The 26,293-nt window shown below is 40.1% G+C and overlaps 1 protein-coding gene across 1 annotated transcript in view; it reads left to right on the top strand.

Annotated features, from left to right (window-relative positions):
- The window catches only part of LOC139708583 (ribokinase-like), a 57,540-nt gene that overhangs the window by 8,018 nt on the left and 23,229 nt on the right, over positions 1-26,293 (top strand). Inside the window, exon 3 of the mRNA XM_071620524.1 lies at positions 5,024-5,087. Within this exon, the coding sequence (XP_071476625.1) occupies positions 5,024-5,087 (64 nt within the window). The remainder of the gene's footprint in view (positions 1-5,023; positions 5,088-26,293) is intronic.

The raw sequence follows: 26,293 nt of genomic DNA, 5'->3' as shown, positions 1-26,293 counted from the left end.
CAATTTATCAAAATGGGCACCATGCCCCACCCAGAGGGCCCCAGGGGGCCCCAATCCCCCCAAATTAAGGAATCTTTAAAAAAAATTGGGCCTTTATTGTACATTTTCATCTTCTACTTGAGAATGCCTGGTCAAATTTTGGTAGAGCTGTGAATAATTTAGGTTAGTGACTGCGTGAAAGGTGAACTTGCGATACTCAGGTGAGCGCTAGACCCTCGGGTCTCTTGTCTTTCAGATCCAAGCAATGCCTTTCCCTGGGGCTGGGACAAAATTTGTCTATTTGGAAATGCATTGTCAGATTTTCTTCAAACTTGGCAATGATTGTCACTAGTTTGAAGAAATATACAAATGGACACATTGCCCCTATGGAGGCCCCCACAATCCCCCAAATTTGCTATGAAAGCTAATACTCTGCAAGAATGTGTGGAAGATGAACTTGCGATTCATCAGAGGTTAGCACTGGACCTGTGGGTCTCTTGTTTTGTAATCTTCTGTTGGTCATTATCAGTCTTTGTTAATTGAATGTCACATTCAGTAGCTTGCTCCCTTTACTCAGTAATTCAGATAGATGTTCAAAGAGAAATTGCCAATAAAGAAGTATCATTCATTCAAGTGCTGATAAAGACTGCAGAACTAAGTGCATGACATAATAAATTGTTACGATATAAAAGTAAATTGCATGCAGACAGGTGTAGGAAGCATCTTTTTTGAAGGACTAATTCAATTATCTAATGCAAACCATACATCTCCTACCTGTGTCTGTAGGGACTGAAAGTCTGAGAAAAAAAAAAGTGTATTCTCACAGTATTTTTCTGGATTATAAAAATGATGGAATTAGGTTGTGAAATATGTGGGAATCTTTTGTCAATATTCAAGTTTTCCCTTGAGAATGCCCATTGTTGTTCCAACTGTGCAGTAGCTCCAACTGCAGTTCCTGGAAAGTGAATTGTCCGAAGTCTGGAGAGTACTAGATCAGTCATTTATATTTCTTCCTTTCTTTGTGCATGTTTGTGTGACTTGATGTTATGTTTTATTTGCTGCCCTTATTTTCTTCATCATTTCTGTATTATCATCATCAATTTGTTCTTCATATTTACTTTGGTCTCCTGTGTTTGCTAACTTCCTTTTCTTCTGTTTTCACTTTTTTCCTGCATCTTTTGTTCCTCTCATAGTATTTCTCGCCCACTCTTCTTTCTCGTTTCCTTTTACTTTTTTTATGCTTAAAAACTGTTTAAAAAGGAGTCAGACAATTTTTTTTTTTAATCAAAAAGGAGTGCTGAAAAAGAAGAGAATGAAAGAACGTGAAGAAGAAAAAGCAAGAAAGTTGAGGATTGATATAACACAGATAGTGATAAGTTTCAAAAAATTCATTGCAAGTGTATTTTAACTTTCAGTGGCATTTTTAGATGCGCTGAAGCTGACAATAAAATCAGGCCAGTACCTATATTTTTGGAAATATGGAGCATCTGTCAGTATCCTGTGCAGCAGAGAAAAACAAGTCATAAAATGACAGGCGGATCATTACTGTCAAAAACTAAATTCCATGAAGTTTTTGCTCATATACTCCTGTGTGAAAGAGTGCAGGGCTTCAGAGCTAAAATATCCTACTTACAATGGAAGAATGGTGTTTGCATGCATGATTGTATTAAAATGAAAGGCATTTAAAGGGCAGGTCCACCTTCATACATGTGGATTGAGTGAATGCAGCAATATTACGAGAACACATTTATTAGTGAAAGTTTGGGGAGAATTGGACAATCCGTCCAAAAATTATGAATTTTTAAAGTATCTGCGCAGTCACTACTGGATGAGAAGACTACTACAGTGTATGATGTCACATGCGTATAACAATATAAAGAAAATATAAAGATTATTTCAAAAATTTTACTTCTTGAAAAAAGTTTACATTTCCTCGAATTGTCACTGATGTATGTTAAGAGTAATATTATACCACCTGCCTTCTGAAAGAGGGAGGTCAGTGTTCTTTTATTATGTGAGAAAAGTAAAAATATGTTGAATTTTCTTTATATGTACATTTCCTCGACTTGTCACTTGTGTACGTTAAGGGTAATATCATTCCACCTGCCTTCTGAAAGAGGGAAGTCAAGTGTTTTATTATGCGGGAAAAGTAAAGATATGGTGAATTTTCTTTTATTTTCTTTATATCATCATTGTACATGTGTGACATCACAAGCTGTAGTACTCTTCTCATCCAGCAGTGACTGAGCAGAAACTTCAAAAATTCATCACTTTTGAATGGATTATTCGATTTTCCTCAAACTCTCGCTGATGTGTTCTACTAATATTGCTGCATTTACTCTATCCACATGTCCATGAAGGTGAACTTGTCCTTTAATACCAATGATTAGCTTCAGTTTAGTTATTGTTTGTTTTTTTAATGTTTGTGTGTGTGTGTGTGTCTGTGTGTGTGTGTGATATTTGTGATTTGTGTCACCAAGCCTTCATGGCCACCCACGCTGTTGGCTGCAGTGTTATTATTCATGGCACCCTGTTAATGATGTAGTTGCTAATTAGATTTTGAATAACCTGTAAATTTGCTGTGACATGCAATTGTATTCTGAAGGTTTCAAATTTGGAATAAGGCAGTAAACAACCAAATATATCAGAAAGCCCTTAGGCAGGAACTCTGCCTATAAGGTGCAATGAAATTCTAATTGTTTGATGTGTTAATATTGCCATGGCCTTGTTGGAGTAGAAAGCAATTCTCGGTATCACCAATGTGTACAAAACTTCTGAGCATGCTGAAGAGCCATATCACAAATGCACTGTGGGATTCCTCGGGAGCATTGTCGCTTCCTGTTGTCTTACGTGTTTCTCAGTTCTCTTGCAATTCAACCCAGTTTTCGTCTGCTTTTCTTTTGTTGAGCACTGCTTTTTTTTTTCTTCTTTCAGACTAAAGCTAAAAAGAGTTTAAAACTTCTAAATTTTACTGAATTGCGTTCACTAGAGTCATGATTTGCTACTGTGAAGCTTCAGTGTGATGGTCACATGATGGAAAGCAAAGAAATCTTCAACAAAAATATCCCTGGATTAAGACGGAACATGACCTGAATGCATTTGCAGCCATAACTAGATGCAACTTTGTCCCCTGAGCTATCCCATAATGCATCTGAAACGCTGCTTGCCGTATAGCACCTAGGTATTGGCGATACCGAGAATTGGTGGGACTGATGAATTTTTGCTGGTTTTGCTGGGGTTGCCTTCCCACTCAAAAATGCTCAGTATGTAGAGCTGCCTTTCCCTTATCTCTCTTTTTTGAAATAAGTGTGTGCAGTCAGGTATGGGTTTGCACACGAGTGAAAACCAGGGGCACTGGCTTGTAGCGGGAGCCTGATTAGATGAGATGGGGTCATTCCACAAGACCAACACCCATGAGTCATAAAGCCCACAAACTTGGCATTGAAGAAAGGTCCATGAGTCGTAGAGCCCACAAGTTGGACTGCCCATGAGCTTGACACTAGGCAAATAAAGTCTGACAGTAGGCAAAGAAGGTCCACAAGTCCAACACTTGGCAAATAGGCCCCAATACCGACACTGCGTACAGTAAGCTCTGTGATGTCATGAGTGTTGGACTCGTGGGCCTCGTTTGCATAGTGTTGGACTCGTGGAACTTATTTGCCTAATGTCAAGCTTGTGGGCCTATGACTCATGAGTATTGGACTTGTGACGTTGAACTGAGTAAATGTGAGAAAAGTTGCATTTATTTTTTCTCCAGACATACGGAGTACATCTGTGCAGTGCACATCTGTACAGAATTCATCTGCGCAGAGTACCATCTATTGAAATGTTTCTATTTACCAGAGGTAACTCATTTTGGAAAAGATGTTTTGAGAACCAGTTTTATTTCAATAATGGCAGTGAATTCACTTGCTTTTGAGAACATTTGAAAAATGTACAGCAGGTACTTCAAACTGTTAAATGCTACCATTTCCAGAATTTTGTCAAAATGCTATATAGTAAATGATCGATTTGAAACTATCAAGGTTACCAGATATGATTTCATATGTGTGATTTTCTACAAAAATTCAGATATTTTGGAGATCATGTGCCCTGCCCAGCATGTAAATAACCCTTTCAAAGAATTACTTGTGCACTATTAAAATCAAAGATTATGAACAGATACATATGATAACTATTTCTGTGTCTTTGGAAACTTAATAATTTGCCTTTAGTGTTGTCATTTCATACAATATTGGTTTTGAATCGAAGTGTTTGCTCTTCAGCTTGTAGGCCTATACTGTAAAACCAGAAATTTGTGCATGCATTTTGATTTTGTGAAATTTGCAAGAGCCAAGATTTGTGAAATTAAAATGCATACAAAAGTTCTTGTCTACACCATAATGCATTGGATGCCTGTGGCAATTCACACAAATTTAATGCCGCAAAATAGGTCATTAGCTCCAATTTGCAAGAATTTCATGCCATTGATATTACTCACTTTACAATAATTGGTCTCAAATGGCATTGTGTAGATATCATCAACAAATAAAGAAGGAAAAGCACTATAAATGTCTGAACTTTGTATTTCTAAGCAGTGACTGGAAGATGACCACAGGATTAATATCAATGTACCATCTGGTTTTGGATTTTTAAAAAAAAAACACATCCTGGTAAGATTTAAAAAAAAAATACCAGAAAGTGCTCTTGAGTACTAATAATCACTCCCAGAAAACATTTTGCTGAACTGAGTAATTAGGTTTGATCCTGATTTTATAAGCATGCTGTATTATAGCTGTTTGTTGAAAGTGGAATAACTATGAGGTTGAGAGATTTGCCTGTACATTACATTTGTTTACAATCAAGCACCATTCACATCTGTCTGCCTATCTTTTTTTTAGTTATTCGATAGGGTTTATATTTCGTGATAATCCACTGTTATGTTTCTTAAATCAGTGACGATGATATGCAAAGTACCACTTTGAGTGATGTGCAAATCATTTTGATTTTTAACCTGAATTTGAATTGAAAAATATTTCATGCTTTTTCTTATGCCGTGTCTGAGGTTGGGGACGACTCGTTTGGCAGAGATACATTACAAAACTTCAAGGATAATGCAGTAATCACAGGTAAGTGTAGCCGTGAAGGCTTGATCTTCGTCTTAGATTCTGTATTGGTTCATGTGTATTGCTAAAACTTGCCGTATTGTGTGTGAACTGAAGTATAGTGTGATGCATGCATGTCTGAATCAATATTTGCCTAGGTGCATTTTTTCTTGAAATGGCCTTATACACATGAATAGTGGACCTGTTCATGTGAGAACCTGATTATACAAGGTTCCCAAAATGTAGACAGGAGTGTCTACATTCGGGTCTTAACTCATGTTTAATTGTGTTATGACTTATTTGTGTTATGACAAAATGACTTTAATTAAAAGATGAGAGTTGTTGCTATTTTAGCGTAATATCTGTTCTTTTTCTGTATGAAAACTACATGTATTCTAGTCTAATTTTTCTTTTCTAAAATACATGTGTAGAAGTGCACTTGATTTGCTAAAGAATTAATATGAAGATGCAGGGCTGCCAACCTTGAGTGAGAGTTTGGCGTGAGACACTACGAGGGAGCGGAGCGACCTCGCTGGCTAGCACCTGGCGGCCTGCTGTGCGGCCGTACGTACGTACTACGTACACAGTCAGTGTATGTAAAGCGATGTAAAGCACACGTCATAGCCATACAATATGTACTGTAATTTGCCAAAAGTACACGCTACGCTCACGTGGTATAGGTAGAAGCCAATCGTAATCCAATAGCTCGTCTTTGCGCGCGAACCGAAAACGATTATTATTGGTTAAGCTTTACACCCGCGCTGGAAAATCTTGACATTTTGGGCTTGGGCATATCGATATTCGGAATATCAGAGAATTTAGAGATATATGGGTCATTCCATGGGGTTGGGTCTTCTCTAGATTTTCATGTTGTGTAGGGAATAAAAGTCATATTCTGAAAAATTTATCAAATAATTGTCCGTGGTTTGCAGTTATTCTTGGAGAGAAATGTGTGAAGAATTATTTGATGAAAAAAAAACAAGCCTGTGTACAAATGTATTTTGTCTATGACTGTTTCACTAATGATGTCCCATGGTTTTTTGTGGTTTATGTTGTGACATAAATATATGCCATTTTCATGGCAATGTAAAACAGGAATATACAACCTTTCAGCATTATGCCTACCATAATTAAGAGAGGCAAGGTGACTTCTACAAAGACTATAAGGCACATAAACATTTGTAACAAAATAAGAACACCAGAGCATCTTCAAGCAACCTCATACCTATGTTACAAACGATGTCCATGGCAATTTTTGTTGTAACATAGGTATAGCATGGTTTTACATACACTTCCAATCATAATATGATTAGAAACTTTATTTCTATAATGAGATTTATATTTCAGGAGTATTCTTATCCAAAAATTAGCATCAAAATCCTCCAAATAAACGAGAAAATACGGAACATATCACTGTACTTCAGTGCGATGTCCGGCCTCTTCGTGTAACGTAGGTAAGGAAAGACGCATCTCGCGATAAAAAGAAGAGCTACTAACTTCAGCAATCGTATTCATGTCACTGGCAGTCCTCCCCCAATGGCAGAAAAAACTACTCACAGCCAATATACACCTACCTGGACAGCACAAGATTTGTTTTTCTGCCGTTGTCCATGTAACGTAGGTACAGGAGTTTTAATGTTTCTGATGTCAATTGGTAAGCTTTTACGCTATTTTACGAAAATAATAACATTTGTCATATTCTGTAACTCTATTAGAGGAAAAAAAACGACATCTAAACCTCTGAACTGGCCAAAAATACTGTGGACGATGATACTGTAGTCCCACATACTGAGATATTTGTTACAGGTTCATGTTCATAATTTTGATTGCCAAATTTTCCGTCCATGCCGGTCTCTGCAAAAGGAGCACATACTCCTCTCTTAGAAAACCATACAAAAGTATATCAGTGTATCATCACTGCAATATTAAATTGTTTTACCTCCCGATTATTGTGAATTTTTGGACCCTTTTGTCATTAGGTATCTACCAAGGTAGACGTGCTAGAGTTAGTATTAATCACTATATACTACCGGTAGTTGGAAAACGTAGATGTCCAGACTGCATCTGAACTAGAGAAATAGAGTTTGCCTTATTTTGCTGGTGATATTGAGGGAACTAGGAGCTGTGAAATTCTTTCTCTTTAACAGATTTACTTTGAAAATGTCAATGTTTTCCTTCCAAGATTTCACTGACCTGTTAGATGCTCTGATGAAGTTGTTAACATTTCACAAGGATTCACCATTTCCATTCCATGTTCACCCACTGTGAAGTCTCAAAGCTAAAATGCCAGTGTCCTATTCAGTTTGGGTGGGTAGTGGGTAGGAAAGGCTTCAATAAAATTATGAACCCCAATCAAAATTGGACTATTATTGCTCTACACTATCATTCAAAAAGAGGGCGACAATTTCGATGGGGGATGAATATAAAATAGGGCCTAGTATTATTTTGGGAGTCTATTAAGGACCATAACCGTAAACGTAACCCTGACCCTAGCCCTAACCTTAGCTAGGACACTGGGGGCAGCGACCTGCCCTTCCTACAGTGTAGCTTGCATCTGAAAACAAGTTTTTAGCATAGAGTATGAAAATGATATTTTCCTATGTTTTACATGCTATATTATTAATATTTACATCATTTTAAGCATAACCCATTTTTTTTTTTCAATTTTGGTGGGAGGTACACATGGAACTCTAGCTAATGGGGTATGCCAAGAGGTAGAAATGTAAGCAAAATTGTTAAAATTATTTAATTTCATTCATAAACACACAGATACATCAACAGGAATATATAGTCAACCCCGACAAAAATTTTCTTTTAATTTTTTTATTCTATTTCTCTTTACACCTTTTGTTCAGTTTTTTGATGAATCTGCCATGGCTCCTCCTCTACCACCGCTACGTGTTAAACTACATGAAAGAGTGAAAAGGACACATCCACAGCACTCCACAAACAGAGAGGAAGCCGACAAAGCAACACCCAAGAAGAGCGAATGTAACAAACTAGACAAGAAGAAAACTGCACAGAGGGAAAATGGACAGAAGAAAAACAAAAATGGAGGGCTAAATGGACATTGGACAAAAGAGCAGAAATTAATTTCAAACAAAGAACATGGAAAAGACAAGAAGACTTGTCTGATTTCTCTTTATTAGTTTTCTTAGTTAGTTGCCAACTAGTTGATGATGTTGTTAGTGTATATCAGGTCAAATTGTGTAAAGCTTCACTTTCTTCTTCTTCTTCTGATTAAGTCTGCCTTCTTTCATATCAGAGTTACAAAGAATTGAAGTCTGTGTAACATAGGTATTGTTCCACAGGTGTGCAGTAGATATAATTCCAAAGAACTGTTACAATAGTGTTATTTGTGGGAACATACATAAAGTCTATATGTGTAGGTTTTAACATCTCACACCACAATAAAGGAAATCAGTTGATATGTCGTAGTGTACCTATGTTACAAAGACATACTGTCCGTGTAACATAGGTAGTACACCGTGGGCGAGGTTGTTGTCTGAAAACCCCTGATTATAACAATAAAATCATGTTTTCACTTGAATACCCATACAAATCACTTGCTTCAATTGTGGTGCTTTTAAGAATATTGTCATTGTATCACTCTTGATGAAAAAGTTAAACCTTTGATTGAAATTGTTGATGGTTTGTAGAAAAAAACATGTTAATAAAAGTGGCTTGCAGTTGACATCAGAACATACAATCTTACTAATAATGATCTCATGCGCCTGTTACATAACATGTTGATGTGCTATGGACGAAAAAAACGTGGATGTGTTCATTGTTATCATTTCAGAACACAAAATGATGAAGGATGTCAACAAATGAAGTCCGTGTAACATAGGTATTTTGCCATACCTGTTTACCCATGCTGACTGAAAGTGTGCGAAGTAATAAACAGATTTCTAGTGGAATATGTTGAAGAATGGGAGTAACAAATCAGGGGGGAAAAGGAAATTTCAATTTACCCAACTTGAATTTTCAACTTGTATGTCACAATTTCAGTCCCAACCCCATGGAATTGCCCATATTTATTTTTGTAGTCATGTACAGTCCATTTAGGGGGTTTAGCGTGAGATTTCGTTTATCAGAGTGAGACAGTCAAAATTGGTTGAATTGCGTGAGTCTCACGCTCAATGCGTGAGAGTTGGCAGCCCTGAGATGTCCGTGGCAATTGAGGCTTAGCTCACGAGATTTTGACTTTCGCTGACCCCATTTAGGGTGTCTCTATAGTCTACCCATATAAGAAAAGAGTTTACGAGCCCATCAGCACATGCTCTATTCATGATCTCATATTCGATCTATATTTCCCATTGCTCGAAGGCACATGCAAGTTGACCGTGAAAAGAAGATGTACATATACTGCTTAACTGGATATGCACAGGCAGATTGCCAACCTGTTGATTCTAGGTCATTGTGAAAAAAAAAAAAAATCTTGTTTTGGGGCCTTGAAGAATCTCAGAGAACTGCAGAAGGAATGAGTAAAAAAAAAAGAGTATCCCAGGGATGCCAAGTTCAAAAAAAATTTATGAGTGAGATTTTCACATTTTCATGACTCGGCATCTCGGCATGCGAATGTGCGCGCGAGCTAAGGCCAAAAAAAAAAAAAAAAATTGTTGCATTGGCGTAACCCGCCCGACCCTAAGGGCGGACTCACACTGTGCGATTTTTACTGCGATTTACCCTTTGCGATGTCGCACGACGAGAAATCGCACAGTGTGAGGATTTCTGCGATACGATAACCGGCGATTTTGAGCTATCGCAGCCCATCGCAGAATTTTCAACATGTTCAAAATTTATCGCAGGATCGGCGAGATTCTTTGCGATGATGATCGAAAACTTTCAGTGGAGCAAGGCGGTAGAAGAAATACTAATCAAGATTTGGCTGGATATGCTTCCTTTATTCCACAATTGCTAACTGATCTATCTCAACATGATGACGAAGATGAGATGGGGAGGGAGTTTTACAACGACTTAGAATGCAATCGTGAGTAATTCTACCATGAATATGGGCTTCTCGAGTCCATCGCAGCTGTTTTGTCCATACGTAGTCCCATTTATAGAGTTTGAACGAGGGCAAATTAAACAGTCTGTGGGTTGGTTAAAATTTTGTGTGCGTGCCGCCGGACCGGTATTGTATGCATATAGCCCTGGCCCTAGCTTGGACTAACTTTTTAAGTAAAAAAAAAATGTTTTATCTAACGTTAATGTTTAAATTATACTAGACCCAGGCCCTACTGAGTATACTATAAACTAGACCCATATCTAGCCATGCCTAAATACGTGTGTGGGCCTAGAAGTGGTTCTAGGCCTAACACTTAGATCTACATTGTAGCTTTTACATGATAGATTGATACGTGTTCCAGTCGAATTTTAATAGATCGACACAAATTTACAGGATATAAATTTACTTCTACTACTAACGTTAGTACTAACTAGGCCCCTCTGGGCCCTGGTCTGGACAGGCCCTAGATCTAAGTCTAGACCATATTGGCTTAGTAAATGCACTGCCACTGGATCGACTGACGTGGACGTGAACACTAACACGTAAAAACAGCTAAGTAACGTTAGGGCCTATTACGTTAGACGTGATTTCTGTCTAACTTTGAAAAAGAGTAACCTAACCAACAGTTAGAGAGATCCAGATAATTTTTTTTCACGTTGATAGGAAAGGATATTGATATTGAAAGTCTAGCCCATTAACGTTAAGATGTAACTGATAAGATCTCTAGAAGTCTACATTCTTACATGTAAGTCTTATATAGATTAACTAGTCTGTCTAGACCTAACTACACGCAGCCGCTGTCGCGAAGCGACTGCTGTGCCGTGCACAGCTGTCTGGTCAGGCTAGTCTAGACCTAACTGTGACCAGCCCCAACACACAGGACAGTGTAACTGTGTACACGGAGTGTCCTGGGGTTAGTCTAGACCCTAAGCACTAGATCTAATAAAGCACTAGGCAGTAGCAGTCATAGCATGCACTAACGTTGGCACTACTCGCAGTCAGCAGGCTTCTTCTTCTTAGTTTTAGACCCGTTCTACAACATTAAACGATAGTAATGTTTCTAGTCCCTTATAGCTTACAGTGATCTACCGTAAGGGTACTAACGTTAACAGTTAGATGGGTCTACATTTTTTTTTTCAAAAATGTGCTTGTGGATTTCAAAATCATACGGTAGGCCTACTCTGGTTAAGCTAGTGATGACTACAGAAATACAGTGTAGATTATTACTTAGGCCTAGGCACCTACTGAATCTAGATTGTCAGTAGCTGTGCTAGCCTTTCCTGCCCTGGGCTTCGACCTTGGTGGTCTAGAACCGTAGGCTTACATTTTGTATTAAGCGATTAGAGGAATTAGAACTCTAGGCGTTAGACCTACTCTGTATATTTGAGATCCATTGCTATAGTTACAAGCAGTATGAATCCAGATCCTAGACAAAAAATAAACAATATGTTCGCAGGAGTTTAATGACATTAAAAAAAAAAAAAAATTGACGGCTCTCGGATCCTCCTAAACATTTTTTTTTTGGAGAGTAGACATAGGGTCTAGTCTCATGGAAATTGCCTAACTAGGGCAGGAGTATAGCACTCTAGATTTTTAAGAATAAGGCCTAAATGGAGCTGAGGTAACTTTGATTGATCAATTGTTCTTGGAGATTTGTACGGAAATTGTAGTCTAGAATTGTAGAAAAACACACCCACAAAACAATTGCAATGCAGTGAAGTGACCCTCTCTACATGTAGGTCACTAGGTGATTAACATTTTATCCATGTTTGTCACTGCGAGTTTTTATGTGATGATCAATCATGCACTCCAAACTGAAAGTTGTTACTGTATGAGGCTGTAACATGTTCATGCCCAGGTCTGCAGACTAGTGCTACAAAGTATTTGATTATCTGGTAGCGCGTCATTTGTTAATCTGTGTCGATAATAAACACAGCCTTGTCATTGCTGCCTCAGCAAGTCATAAACGTGCTGTGCACAGCACTTGGTAAGGCTATAGTATACAGTATACACTGTAGTACTGGTATACATGTCATACTCTCTGTTAACTTTAATTGCCCTTTAATTTCATAACAAAGTTCTATCAAAATGAACTCTCAGTCTGAAATCATCAAAGACCCTGCCCCAATCTGTAGGTGTACAAATTGTACTTGCAGTTTGATTGCAGAATATAAAACATCATTCAAGGGCAATCATAAATTATCCAAAATTGCAGACTGTAGGAAACAAATGCTGTATGCGTCATATGTGTTACTCATGTATATTGACATACTTGTACTAAATACACTATATGTAATGCATAATGTAATTTGGTTTAGCTTTCAGGCCCTAAGATCTTAGAGCATCTAGTTAATGACTGAAATAATTATGATTATGATATGAATTTATGAAGCACTTATGTACAGGCCTCTATGATGTTATTCTGAGTTACATTCAAGTGCTTTTGGAACTGCTATTTCCAATGGTCAACAATGGTGAATAGTTGAATAAATTTGTGTATCACTATATGTTTTTGTTAACTCTATTCATTCCCAAATGTTGTCCTTTTTACCCAAATGGTAAATTTAGAGTCTGCTGTAATTATCATAGATGCCTAAAAATATTTGTCCCTTTGTGTCACCCTAAACAGGTCTGAATAAAAATGAAATCTCTAAGGAATTCATACACAAGCTTGTCACAATGTTGAAAAGGAAGAGCAGAAAAGGAGCAGCTGGCAATCGGTTGTCCTGCAGAAGTAAATGAATCCCTCTCTTACCTGCAATTTCTGAGGACAAACATGCCAAGAGGATCACTTACCAATTTTGGAGACTGAGGTACAGTATATGTGTTAGAAGATAAAATAAACACTTTTTCATACTTTCCAAAATTTTTATGTGACTGCATGTGTGAATACATCAGTTTCTTTTTCTTTTTATGGTGGCTTGACAATAAAAAAAAAACCACTAAGTTAAGAGAAAGAAAGAAATTATTTCAAAAAGTGTAATCTAATTGTCTTTTACAGTATTTTGAAGAAAATAAAAATGTCATTCATGCTAGCCTAAAAGTAATGAATAGTTTATTCATAGAACTTCTAATACAGTTCATTGTTAGCAGTTTCTAGAAATTAATGAAAACATCATCTCTCTGAAAGAATGAATCAATTGTAAGACATATGAGAAATGCATCTCTCTTCATCATTCTAATTCAATACAATAATATGTATTCATGTTTGTGTGTTTTTTCTTTTTCTTTCTTTTTCTCCTATTTACTAGGAATTACAAGATGATAAAGACTCTACCAGCAAGGCGTCAAAGGCTGAAATGCTACACCTAAGACGATGGATAAGGAGCAGGAGAAGGAGATGCAGGACCTGTCAAAGCAAAACCTAAGAAGATAAGGAGGAGTCAAGAAGCAAAGGAAACCAAAATTTTATCAGCAGTAGGTACCCTGCTGATGCACTAATGGAAAATGTTTGCTTTACCCCTCAAATAGAGAGAGAAAGAAAAACAAAAACATGCTTATTGTTGTTTTTCTCTCTACAGACAAGTGCAACATATTTATGTATTTGGGGTGTACCTGAAAATCCCAAATTTGATTTACATACTTCAAAGAACATTGTTGAGTTGGCTTTATTCACAGATTATCCAGGGATACTTCTTTTTGTCAGGGGGTTCAGATCTAAGATCACTGTCGAAATTTGCTGATTTTAAGTTATCACATCAACAAGGATTATTCGGATGTAAGTTCTCGAAGTATAAAATAAAAACATGCCACATTGTTCTTTTACTTTCTCAAGAAAAATAAGATTCCACAGTCAATTCCATGGTCGAGGAACTTCATAAAAACTCAACTCGATAACTCAACTGTGGTTGTCAGTTGCTAATGTATGTAGTTCAAGTGCTGTAAACACTGTGAGCGAATGGGCGGAAATTTGGAGGCATCCTAAACTACAAACATTTGCTTCACAGGGAACCTTATGCATTTTTGTAACAATTAATATTTCCCCCGTTTTCTTCCTTTTGCTCTCTTTTTTTGTGTTTGTTTAACCCTTGTCATGCAGTTCACCTCAACACTTACACCTGTAACTGCAAGATCGATGTGGGATGACATTGCTGTCTCTCTGGGACTTACTGGGACTTACTGGAACAAAATGTGACTTTTCAAAGCAGGAAAATGGCAGCTACTACAGCAGGCAGTACTGAAGGTGGAACTTGAAGAAACTGACATATTGACTTACTATATTCTTTGATTTATGTTGGACCATCAGTGCAAGTTTCCATGAATTTTACATGCATTTGATGTTAACTTACAATGGTTTTATTTCAACTACAAACACAGCTACTCTCGAAAAAGTCAAATTTACATACAATCACTGTGAGTCATTTTTTTTTTCTGAAATACCAACAAACAGCTGTAAGAATTTCAATGTGCAAGGTTTTGTCATGATTTTAAGGCGATTATGCACTGTTACTCCTGCAATGCACTTTCAGTTTCTCTTTAAAATTTATCCTGCAACTTTAAATCAAGTACAACAAATGTACCATGTTTTAAGTATCACTGAAAAACTGGAGAGGGAAAAAACTCCTCAAGATTTTGTTTGATTTGTGAGGGCCATTACAATGTTCAGAGACAATAGCAACACTCTTTCCACTACTGTTTAGAATTGTATGTTTTGTGCAACTTTACATTAAACTCAACATGCGTGCTAAACATTGTTTTAGTGGCTTGAAAACTGGGGAAGAAAGCTGTTTTCAAAGCCGTTACGTAATTTTGAGGGCAATTAGTGCTGTTACCACGGCAACACACTTTGCAGTGAGCTGAACATGTAAGCAAAACTTCTTTTGAATCGATGGAAAACTTCAGAAGTTCAAGAGACATTTTACCTTGAAGTTGTTGTACATGACTTGTACTGTTGCAAAAGTGGTAGTGACATGACGTCATATTTCTTCGTCACTCACAAGACTGCGCAGAGTAAAAACACCTTAGGCCTATGTGGAAGTGAGAGCTTATTGCAAGTTTTCTAATATTAGTGTAACACAGCAGGTTTGAGACAAATGACACTGGACTCCATCATTTGTTCAGTATAGTGGCAGACTTTAATTGAGGGTGGCTTAACCCCCTCTTGAGCTCTCTCGAGACTCGACTCCGTGCAGTGACTTCCAAGCCACTCAGTGAACTTGAACTCAAGTTCAGGCCTCTTGTTTCTCCACAACTTTGTTGAAACTTCTGGAACCTTTGAGCTAAGACATGCTAGCTTTCATCCATCATCCTGCTCCAGAATGTTTCACTGGTCCCCCAGCCACATTTTGATGACTGCACACAACCCTGAACACAGTATGGTCAATGCTGCATGCTTTCACTAAAACAATAGGGTGTGTGAGCCACACACACAATAGGGTTTTGTACCTCAGCAAAAAGAAGAAGAAGTGAGAGCGTAGTCTACACCTCTCAGACTCACAAGATTAGTCTCAAAACTAGACTCAAGTAAGGCACTATTACCAATTCAAATTGTACATTGCTTAGTTGCAGAGATTAACATAACTGGTCTGTTACATTCTCCCCAGCTAAACTGTTGCTGTCCCAGCAACCAATCAATCTTCACAGAATATACACAAGGTCATCATGCTGAATAGACAATCCATATATTGCCTAGGGAAGACAACAAAAATTTCCAGGTATTTACTCTGAATGATTACCAGAATACATTCAGGATTCGAGGACTTAACATGGAAATATCAACTTCTTCACTCATTACCGATCTCGGTAAATTGTATGGATTGGGATTCTTTCCGGCTGTGGATCGTGATGATCTCCGGGGCATAGGAAGCTGATGCATGCATTCCACATCTGAATTATCAGTTTCACCATCCGTCACAACATCAGTCTCAAAGTCAGTCTCACCCTCGATCCCACCATCCGTCTGGGGTTGGTCCCTGGTCTGGCCACCTTGGTGACGGAAGTTGAAGTCCTCCGCAAGTCCATCAGTAGATTGGGCCAGATCTTGTGCTGGGTTTCTCTGTGTGTGTGGGCAAGACACAACTTGAGCTCCTAAATTGTTCAGAGCTTGGGCAATGTCATAGTCACTCGGTTGCCCATTCGGGATCTGATCTGGAGGTTGCACCGGCTCTTGGGCAACATCAGGAGGAGTTCCTTCCTTGGACCCCGGCGATATTTCCATGGACTCTGGTATCATCAGCAGGTCAGTGCGATTCACCACTTTGATGCCATCTGATCCATCAACACGTTCAATTTCATATACATGTCCACTTGGATCCAGTCTAGTTCTGATACGATATGGCTTGCCTTGCCAGATGTCCTGGATTTTGTGCCTTCCTTTCCAGGCCTGTTGACGCAACAACACTCTTTGGCCTACTTCCAAGTCAACATCAGATCCACTTGTCTTTTGGGCCTCTTGTCGGCGATGTGCTTCCTTCTCAAAGTTCTTAGAGGCACGTTCGAAGGCATCCTCTAGTTGTCTCTGATGAGTACATACCCAGTCATCTAGGTTGGAGGCAGTAACATCTTCCTCAGGTGGTCTGAAAAGCTGGTCAATCGGTAGTTGAGGTTCTCGACCAAAGAACAGAAAGTAGGGTGTGTATCCTGTTGTGGCATGGGGTGTCGCATTGTATGCAAAGACCAGTTCAGGCAAATGCTGGTGCCACTTCCGTTTCTGGTCGTCTCCCAGGGTTCTGAGCAGATTGTGCATTGTCCTATTGAATCGCTCGGCTTGCCCGTTTCCAGTTGGGTGGTATGGGGTGGTTCGGCTCCGCTTGATGCCGTACATGTGGCTCAGTTCCTTTATGATGTCCGCCTCAAAGCAACGCCCCTGATCACTATGGATGCGTCTTGGAACCCCATAGCGTACAAACCACTCCTTGACTAGGACCTCTGCTACTGTCCGTGCTTTCTGATCTCGGGTAGGTAGAGCCTGCGAGAACTTAGTGAACACATCGGTTATCACCAGTATATTCTCAAGTCCACTTGATGACTTTTCCAAGACCGTGAAGTCGATGGCTATCACTTCTTGAGGTCTCCGGGCTAGGATGCTCTGCATGGCTGGGCGAATCTTGGGCTTGGTTTTGGCAACCAGACAACGATGGCATTGTTTGCAGTACTGCTCCACATCCACCGGCATGCCTGGCCAGAAGAAGCGGCTCCTACACAGGGACAGGGTACGGTCTACTCCTTGGTGGCCGAGATTGTCATGTAACTCCTCGAGGACTCTGCCCTTAAGAGAAGTCGGGAGCAGCAGTTGTCGAACAAATCGTCCTTGGAATGTGACTTCACGGAACCACACATCACCAACGGAAACAATGCGGTCAGTTTCCCGAGCATAGCACCTAACATTCTTCTGTAGGGACTTCATGGTATGTGCACTCTGCATGTGTCCAGACCCCCTGAGTTGAAGAAACTGACTGATATCGGGGTCTGTTTCCTGCAATCGCCGGATATCATCTTGACTGTAACCTGGAAGAGAGGATGAACATCCCACAGGGTTGATGATGCTTGACCTCGTCTTCACCTCATCTATTGTCACTGTTGATACCAATTGGGCTGATGTAGCTTCAGTCATCAACTCTTCGACTCTAGACTTCAATTCATTCGAGACTCGACTGGTCATGGTCAGGGCAGATAAGACGTCTGTCTGGTCCATTTCTGTGACATCGTCCTCCAATGGGATCGGGTTACGACTCAAAGCGTCAGCATGGCGATTGGTTTTCCCAGACCGGTACTTCACCTTGAAGTTGAACTGGGCCAGTTGTGCAACCCAGCGCATTTCCGTGGCTCCCAGTTTGGCTGTGTCTAGGTAGGCAAGGGGGTTGTTGTCTGTTAGTACTGTGAACGCATTTCCCAGAAGGTAGTCCCGAAACTTTTCTGTGATCGACCATTTAAGCGCTAACAGTTCCAATTTCATGGCACTGTAATTGGCATCATTGCGTTCAGTTGGACGGAGGGTACGGCTGGCGTACGCTATGACTACTGTTCGTTCATCCTGTTTCTGTGACAGTATGGCACCCAGTCCTTCGAAACTGGCATCGGTCTCAACAATGAAGGGAGATTGGAAATCAGGATATCCTAGCAGAGGACTGGACGTGAGGCAGTGCTTCAATTTGGCAAAGGATGCAGTACATTCGTTGGTCCACTTTTCCTTGAAAGGCCGGCTGTCATGAGTTGTGCTAGACTTCTTTCGCTTTGCCTTTTGCTTGGTTGTGGGACCCAGGATGGCATGCAGAGGTCTGGCAATCAAGGCAAAGCCCTGGATAAATCGCCTGTAGTAACTGGCTAATCCCAGAAATGATCTCAGCTCTGTCTCCGTTTCTGGGATCTTCCATGACTGTACAGCAGCTACCTTGTCGGGATCAGTGCTGATTCCAGCTTCTGAAACAATGTGGCCTAGGTACTTGACTTTCTTCTTCATGAGATGGCATTTTTCTGGCTTGATCTTCAAACCAAACTCCTGCAAGCGGTGTAGAACCATGTCAAGCCTTTCCAGGGTTTCTTCGAAGGATTTGCCAAATACCAGTACATCATCAAGGTAGACAACTACGCTCTGTAGGTTAACGTCTCCTAGGCAAGCTTGCATCAACCGTGAAAAGGTTGCTGGGGCATTACACAAGCCCATGGGCATTCTTGTGTACTCGTATAGGCCCCAAGGACCAGCTCGAAATGCCGTTTTGGGTATGTCGTCCTCTTCAATTGCACACTGCCAGAATCCATGGGCCAGATCGAGGGTTGCGAAGTACTTGGCTCCCTTCAGCACCTCCAGAGCCTCATCTACCCTTGGAAGGGGGTGGGCATCCTTGACTGTCTTTGCATTCAGCATGCGAAAATCCCCACAGACTCTTAGCTTTCCATTCGGTTTCCTAACCAGTACCATTGCAGCAGCATAAGGGGAGGTGCTGGGACGAATCACACCAATGGAACACTGTGTTTCGAGAAACTCTCTGGCCTCTTCCCATTGACTGGGTGGAACACGTCTGTATGGAAGCTTGACTGGTGTGTCATCTACTGTCTTGATGGAATGCTTCACCTTGTCACAATAGCCCATATCATGATCTCCCCTACTGAACACTTTATCATGTTGAGCAATGAGAGTCTTTAACCTATCTCTCTCCTCTGGGCTGATGTCTCCAACATCCAGTTTAGCAAAAACATCAGTTTCTGACTCCTCCAAGTTTCCAGTTTCTGGCATGGGACCTGGTTGAACAAGGACTTCTTCTGCAGATACTGTCACCACTCTATGTTTGGGGTAGCTCTGGATTACCTGAGGGTAGCTCACTTTTGCGAGAAGTGTGCGGGGATGTAGGTATTGGTCCTCTCTGGAGAAATTGTAAACTGTCACTGGAATTTGTCCATGCAAGGAGCGAACAACTGATGGGGGAACACTAATTCCACGTGGGAGATGGGAGTAACTCTCCTCTACTTCTTCGATGAGCATTGTCTCACCATGTCCTCGGGCTGAAGCTGTGATTGTTCTCACACTCTCTGCTGGAATAAGGAGCGGCTGTTTCCCCAATACTCTAGTGTATCCGTGTGGTTGGTCGCTCTCTGTAGTTGCTGACATGTGATTAGCTTCCGCATACAAGGACAGGGTGGAAACCAAGTTCTCGTCCAAGACCTTTGAGGGGATGGAAGAGCGAATTATCCGGAGGATATTGCTTCCTATGACTCCCGGACGCTGTGCCTTTCTATTGCGCGTTTCATTGTTCTCAGAGTCTCTAACAACTAGCCATCCCATATCATGTAGAGTATGTTCACCAATTGTGACATCCAGTTCCACATAACCACAGTATGGGATGGCCAATCCATTGGCTGCCGTCAACTTCAAGAAAGGGATATCTTGGAGTGTGTGTCCATGGAAATTCTGACAAAAGAAACTCTCTGTGATAGTTGAAACTTCAGACCCTGAATCCAACAAGCACAACATTGCTACACCTTGTACGTGTACCTTTGTCTGAGGACATTTTCCTATGGTCTTGCTCAAGATGTGTTCTGGGTTGCTGTTTGAAACTCTGCCCGCTACTTCCTGGTGAGTAGCGGGCTCTACCCTTTTAAATCACGCTGTTGTAGGTGTGGGCAGTTTTTCTTGATATGGTCCATCTCTCCACAATGAAAACATCCTGGGGGCCAGCGTGGGCGGCTTTGCTGTTGCTGTGGTTTCTGTTGCCCCAGGAGCTGATGGAGTGCTCTGTTGTGCTCTTCTTGTTGGCACAGGAGGTTTGATACCAACTGACTTTGCTTCTGGAGAACCTCCAAAACCCTCGTCAGGCTATCTGCTCCAGCTTCCTGGGCGTTGACTTCGGCTTTCTGGGCAGCGACGTTCCTCCTTACACTTCCTCCTTGCTTTTCCCACTGCACGGACCAGTCTCGCAGCTGGACAAAGGTGGAGGGCTGCTCATTTGATCGGCGGAGGAGTTCTCTACGCAGATCCGGATCACTGACTCCCTCAATGAACTGGGAGATGAGAGTCTCATCCTTATCTCGACTACCCAGTCCTTTCCATGTCTGCAGAAGTCGGATTAACTCATGTGAGTATTCAATGAGGTTCTCTCCTCCCCTTTGCACTCTGCTGAAGAATTTCCTCTTTTGTGACGCTTCCGTCCCCACATCACCAAACACTGCTTTTAGGACCTGGAAGGCTTCTGCTGCGGTTGTGACATCCTCCCGACTTGTCAACTCCATTCGTGCCGCTCCATTTGTGTACCTGAGAACGGTTTGCAGTTTCTCCTTAGGACTCTGGTGTGGTCTATCTGCCAAAAGACTTTGCACATCTGACATCCACTCCTCTAGACCACCATCGCCACTAAAGCGTCGGATTTGTCTGTCTGTTGCGACATACACGACTGGCGGCCCTTTTTCCTTCGCGCCCGAGAACCCATCTTCACATTTCATCTTTTGAAGCTCAGCTTGGAGCTTCTGTAGTTCTCCTTTCAGTGTCTCCACTGAATCCACACCATCTCCTTCTCCATTCCCTGCATCTTTCTTTTCTGTAGACATGGCCTACCAATAGCTAAAGGGTACACAAACAAAGCAATACTGACCCCTACCAAGATAATTATTGATAGCAATGAAACAACAATCACATGTAATTGCTTTATTTCTTCAAACAACAACAACCTAGCAAAATGAGACAGTTCTGATACATCAACACAAAGTTAGAGGCTTTGTCTCCGTTGTCCTGTTCTCTACAGTCTGCTCATCCCCGTGGTCCAGTAGTAGAACCCAGGCAGCAGTTGACACTCCCCTTAGTCCAGTTCAGGCACCACGCTCCACTCCTTGGTAGTCTCCTCCAGTCATCCTGCCGAACATCCTCAAGAGGGGGTTCTAATGCACAAACCAGGTATCCACCCTCAAAACCACTATCCTGCCGACTACGCCAAATGTAACACAGCAGGTTTGAGACAAATGACACTGGACTCCATCATTTGTTCAGTATAGTGGCAGACTTTAATTGAGGGTGGCTTAACCCCCTCTTGAGCTCTCTCGAGACTCGACTCCGTGCAGTGACTTCCAAGCCACTCAGTGAACTTGAACTCAAGTTCAGGCCTCTTGTTTCTCCACAACTTTGTTGAAACTTCTGGAACCTTTGAGCTAAGACATGCTAGCTTTCATCCATCATCCTGCTCCAGAATGTTTCACTGGTCCCCCAGCCACATTTTGATGACTGCACACAACCCTGAACACAGTATGGTCAATGCTGCATGCTTTCACTAAAACAATAGGGTGTGTGAGCCACACACACAATAGGGTTTTGTACCTCAGCAAAAAGAAGAAGAAGTGAGAGCGTAGTCTACACCTCTCAGACTCACAAGATTAGTCTCAAAACTAGACTCAAGTAAGGCACTATTACCAATTCAAATTGTACATTGCTTAGTTGCAGAGATTAACATAACTGGTCTGTTACATTAGTTTAAATTGACCATAGAACAACTTAGTTTTGTAAACTTATTAATCACCCTAATAATGCCAGTCTACATCAACAAGGCTTTAATCATTGCACAATGATGGAATTGCACAGTGTGTTTTCATTGCCCTTGTCTAAGCGTATTAAAATGTGAGTTTGACAATGATACATGTATTGCCAGAAATGTTTGAACTAGAAAAATGGAGAATGGCATGTGTATCATTGCAATAAGTTGTACTATAGCTGTAAACAAGAAATCATGTTACTGTGCAATTCTGAATTTAGAGTAATGTGAATGCAGCAGACAGCATTCTGAGTTGGCTATTTTTTCCTAGGCAGTCATATATATATGCTACCTTATAAGTGCTGCATGGTATTTTAATCATACATATTTTAACTACTGATCTCCCCCCCCCCCCCCCCCCCGGCACAAAATTATGTTTGTTTGTTTGCTTGTTTTTTTATCATACCTCTATCTGTATCGATGGATAACATTTATTACTAGACTCAACATCTGAGAGTTTGAGTCAGCAAATTGTTATAGTTGTTTTTGCTACATTGTGGGCTACAATTTGCCACTTACCCTTATCATTCAAAGCAATTCAATGTCCATTCATTTGCATCTTCCTGATTTAATATCGGTAACACAATTGTATATTTCTTGCTTATAAGTCAATTCTGGAAAGTAAAATGTGTAACCAAAAATACATGTACATACTCTAGCCTTTAACCTTTCATCTTTTTTTTCTTCCACACATTTTAACCAGCGCATCTTCTTCTTGTAAAGAATGTCTAAGGTAGGCACCAACATAATCTGGGATGGACAGTGTTGAAGATGAGATCTCCTGTAATGCTATTACATTATTAAGGTATACAATTGACAAGGTTTACACACAGTTGGAATTTCAATTCAAATGGCTGCTTTGCCACAGTATTTTGCATTGTATGCAGTGTCTGATTAATCTGGATTAGGACCAGTAGCACATTTAGTGCATCTCCAAGCACCCCTTCGGATGCTGGTATGATCATTTCATTTTGGCATTTTCCAAAAATCACTGTATGTTCACAGTAAGTGTTTATGTACCTTTGTACATAAACTCTAACTGTAAACATTGCTTGTAGAGTATGTTAGATTGCAGCAATTTGCTCTCTGAGGTTTGTTTGTTTGTTTGTTTATTTTTGCAACATTATTTGGGAAATTGTAGTGGCATAGGTAGTTGTCACGTGCAAATTGTAATGGTAACTCGTTGAGCTGAACTTCTTGTAGATGTTCAAGTTGACTGAATTTATTCATTGTTTATGTGGAAAAGAAATGGAAATTGATGTTTTGGTCACTTTGTGTGATACTATTAAGAACTATGACATCCATACTAGAGTATGTATATGTGAATTGTACAGCACAATTATGATATTGCTTTTCCTACTAGTTTTGCATAGTTTTTTTGCCTTTTTTGACAGCACAATTGTATTGAACTAATTGAAGCATACAGCTGTAGTCGTTATATAAAGACAAACCAACAACTTGTACCGCTTTGTACCATCTTATCTTTTTTCTTTTTTGATGATGGAAATAAATAAACTATTGAATTGACTTTAATTGTGATCAATTGATCTATATTGTATATCTAATTTAATGACCTGAATATATCATTATCTTTATTCTTGTCACGTTTTTATTTGTGAATCAATATATATTGTAAATAAGTGTGATTCCCTTACATCTGGATGGTAATATTACATACACAAAACAAGAGTGAATTTTTCAAGGGCCAACCAGAAAAATATGTCAGCATAATAGTTTATGTGCTTGAGAAACCTTAATGTTAGAATTCCACTATCAAAGCCATAGAAAAGCATTCAGAGAATACAGACCTCCGCCAAGCAGTACATTTTCACCCTTACTGTGATTTCTACCCATTGTTATAATTACATAAATATGCATAATATGCTGTAAATGACTATTTCCAATGATCAAGAATCCTACAACCACCCCACCCCCCCCCCCCCCCACAAAAAAAGGGGGGGGGGACTTTGATCCAGGCAGTGATCCAAATTGATACCAAAATATGGCATTTCATTTTTCTGTCATTACTAACTTTATTTCTTAGAATATACAGTGTTATTTGATTCATATTTAGTAATTTCTGCAGTTACTTTAGAGTCAAACCAAAAGAAAAAAAAAAAAGCTTGAACATACATGTACTTTACAAACCAACGTCGCCAAAAAAAAAAAAAACATTCACGAGTGACTTTACCGTTCTTTATGATGACAGGTGCCATAATGTACGATGTACGCATGCGCACGGTGTAAATCGTAGGCCACAAATCGCACAGTGTGAGGTATACATCGCAGCACCTGCGACAGAGTGCAACAGGCTGCGATATCGCACATTGTCGCAGCGCAGCGCATCGCAGTAAAAATCGCACAGTGTGAGTCCGCCCTAAAAGTTCCGCCGACCCCATGTTTTTTTATTATTTTTTTTGCTATCGATATCAAATATCTTGTTGATTGCGATCGTGATCGCACAAACCCGGAAGTGGAAACAGCTCTGGGGATATCGGATGTACGAGGGATCCTAGCGCCTCGCATAAGCCTTCCTTGATCAGTACGTCATCTGTTTCCAACACGGACGCGTACTCTAACAAGATTTATTCAGTGTATACGTAGCATTCAGACTGCAATGTATTGTGCACAGTTTTGCTATAGGTTTCTTGTGTGGAGAACTTACACGAATCTGTATATGTGGGACTGTAATAGAGTGCCGTGTGCGATGAAAAGATCGTACATATGGGTCAATTTGCATCTATCTTATCTAAGTCAAAATAGTAAAATATGAAGTGAAAACATTCAGGATAGGGATTTCAACATCTTTAAATTCTGTGAAGGGGTATAATTCCAGTAATATCGGTCTCATAAATGATTTGTAGAATAGATGAACACAGCACATTCGGTGCAGCAGTTGTAACTGTTTACTGAGCTGAGCACGAGTTTTACACGTAAAATGCAGGTAGCAAAAAAAAAAAAAAAAAAAAAAAAATCCGCCCGACCGACCCGATTTGAAAATCTCATGTTACGCCAATGCAACAATTTTTTTTTTTTTTTTGGCCTAAGGTGTGGAAGGGGTTCCCCCCCCCCCCCCGTGGCCCGAGTCCCATGGTAGGGAGCTTTTTCAATTGTTAGCTCTTAATGATGAGATCAGGTGCATACGTAAGTGACTATAAGACAAAAGGGAAATATACCTTCATTTGCAACTATCACTTTAATCTTTTGAGCTATGCTCATTATTATAGGCCCAAGTTGCAGACTTCGCCTGATGCGTAAGAAAAATGGGTGCCATGCGTGAGATCGTGAGATGGCCCCTAAATGCTTGAGTCTCACGCAGAATGCGTGAGTCTCACGCAGAATGCGTGAGACTTGGTAGCTCTGGTATCCATAAACACTTACAGATATCACTGCATAGACACCCCCTTTTTAGAGTGTTGAGTTAATGCAGATCAGTGATCAAGTGCTATATACCGAGTATATTGCTTCCAGCTGATAATCCTCAATAGGCCGGTTTACTAATATATGCACAGATCTTTAATTTTGCACATGGCCGCAACCTCGGGCAAACAAAGGATACGAGCCTGCAACGTCGGCTGCTGCAGATGTCCCCGACACGTCCCCACATGTAGACTTACGTGTATGTTGTGTACATGTGTTCGATGCATCAACTTCGACTTTACCTCCTGGCATTTCATGTGACTCTAAATAATTTCCCAACTGTAGATGAGAGAGAATTCTGCTGTGATCAAATGCAATATGGACTATAGTTTCGATTTTGTTGAATTTTGGTTTCGATTTTGTCTTCAGTAGTTTCTGAAAATGGGTGGAAAACACTGCTGCTACAGAACATGCAACAGTATGACCGCCTCACTTCATACTTCAATGATTTAAGCATTATGATTGATTGTAAACTCTAAACTTCTCAGAACTTTTTTTTGGGGGGGCGTATAGACAATGAATCTCTCATAATAGATATGTTTCAAAGGATTTTTTAAAGTTAGACTCAGACTGATTAGACTTCATGAAATAGAATGACGATTTTGACCCGTTTTTCTATTAACAATAACAGTTAGGGGCCTAACCCTAGATAGACTAGAGATCTAGAGTAGATCTAGACGTAGACCTAAAAACAAAAACAATGATAGACCTACCCTCCCTGACATTCGCAGTAGGCAACATTTATTTCCCCCGTTGACTTATTCATCACGACCTAGGTCTGGTACATTGGTTTGTTGAGGTATGTCCGGTCCTTTTGCGTCGGCCTAACCTCACCAAGGAAAACACAAACA

This window comes from Diadema antillarum, unplaced genomic scaffold, assembly GCF_040938485.1.
Source record: "Diadema antillarum isolate AM-2024a unplaced genomic scaffold, OU_Dant_1.0 scf00000036, whole genome shotgun sequence".
NCBI lineage: Eukaryota > Metazoa > Echinodermata > Echinoidea > Diadematoida > Diadematidae > Diadema > Diadema antillarum.
The sequence above is the reverse complement of the archived record's forward strand: the minus strand, read 5'-3'. Positions and strand labels throughout refer to the sequence as shown.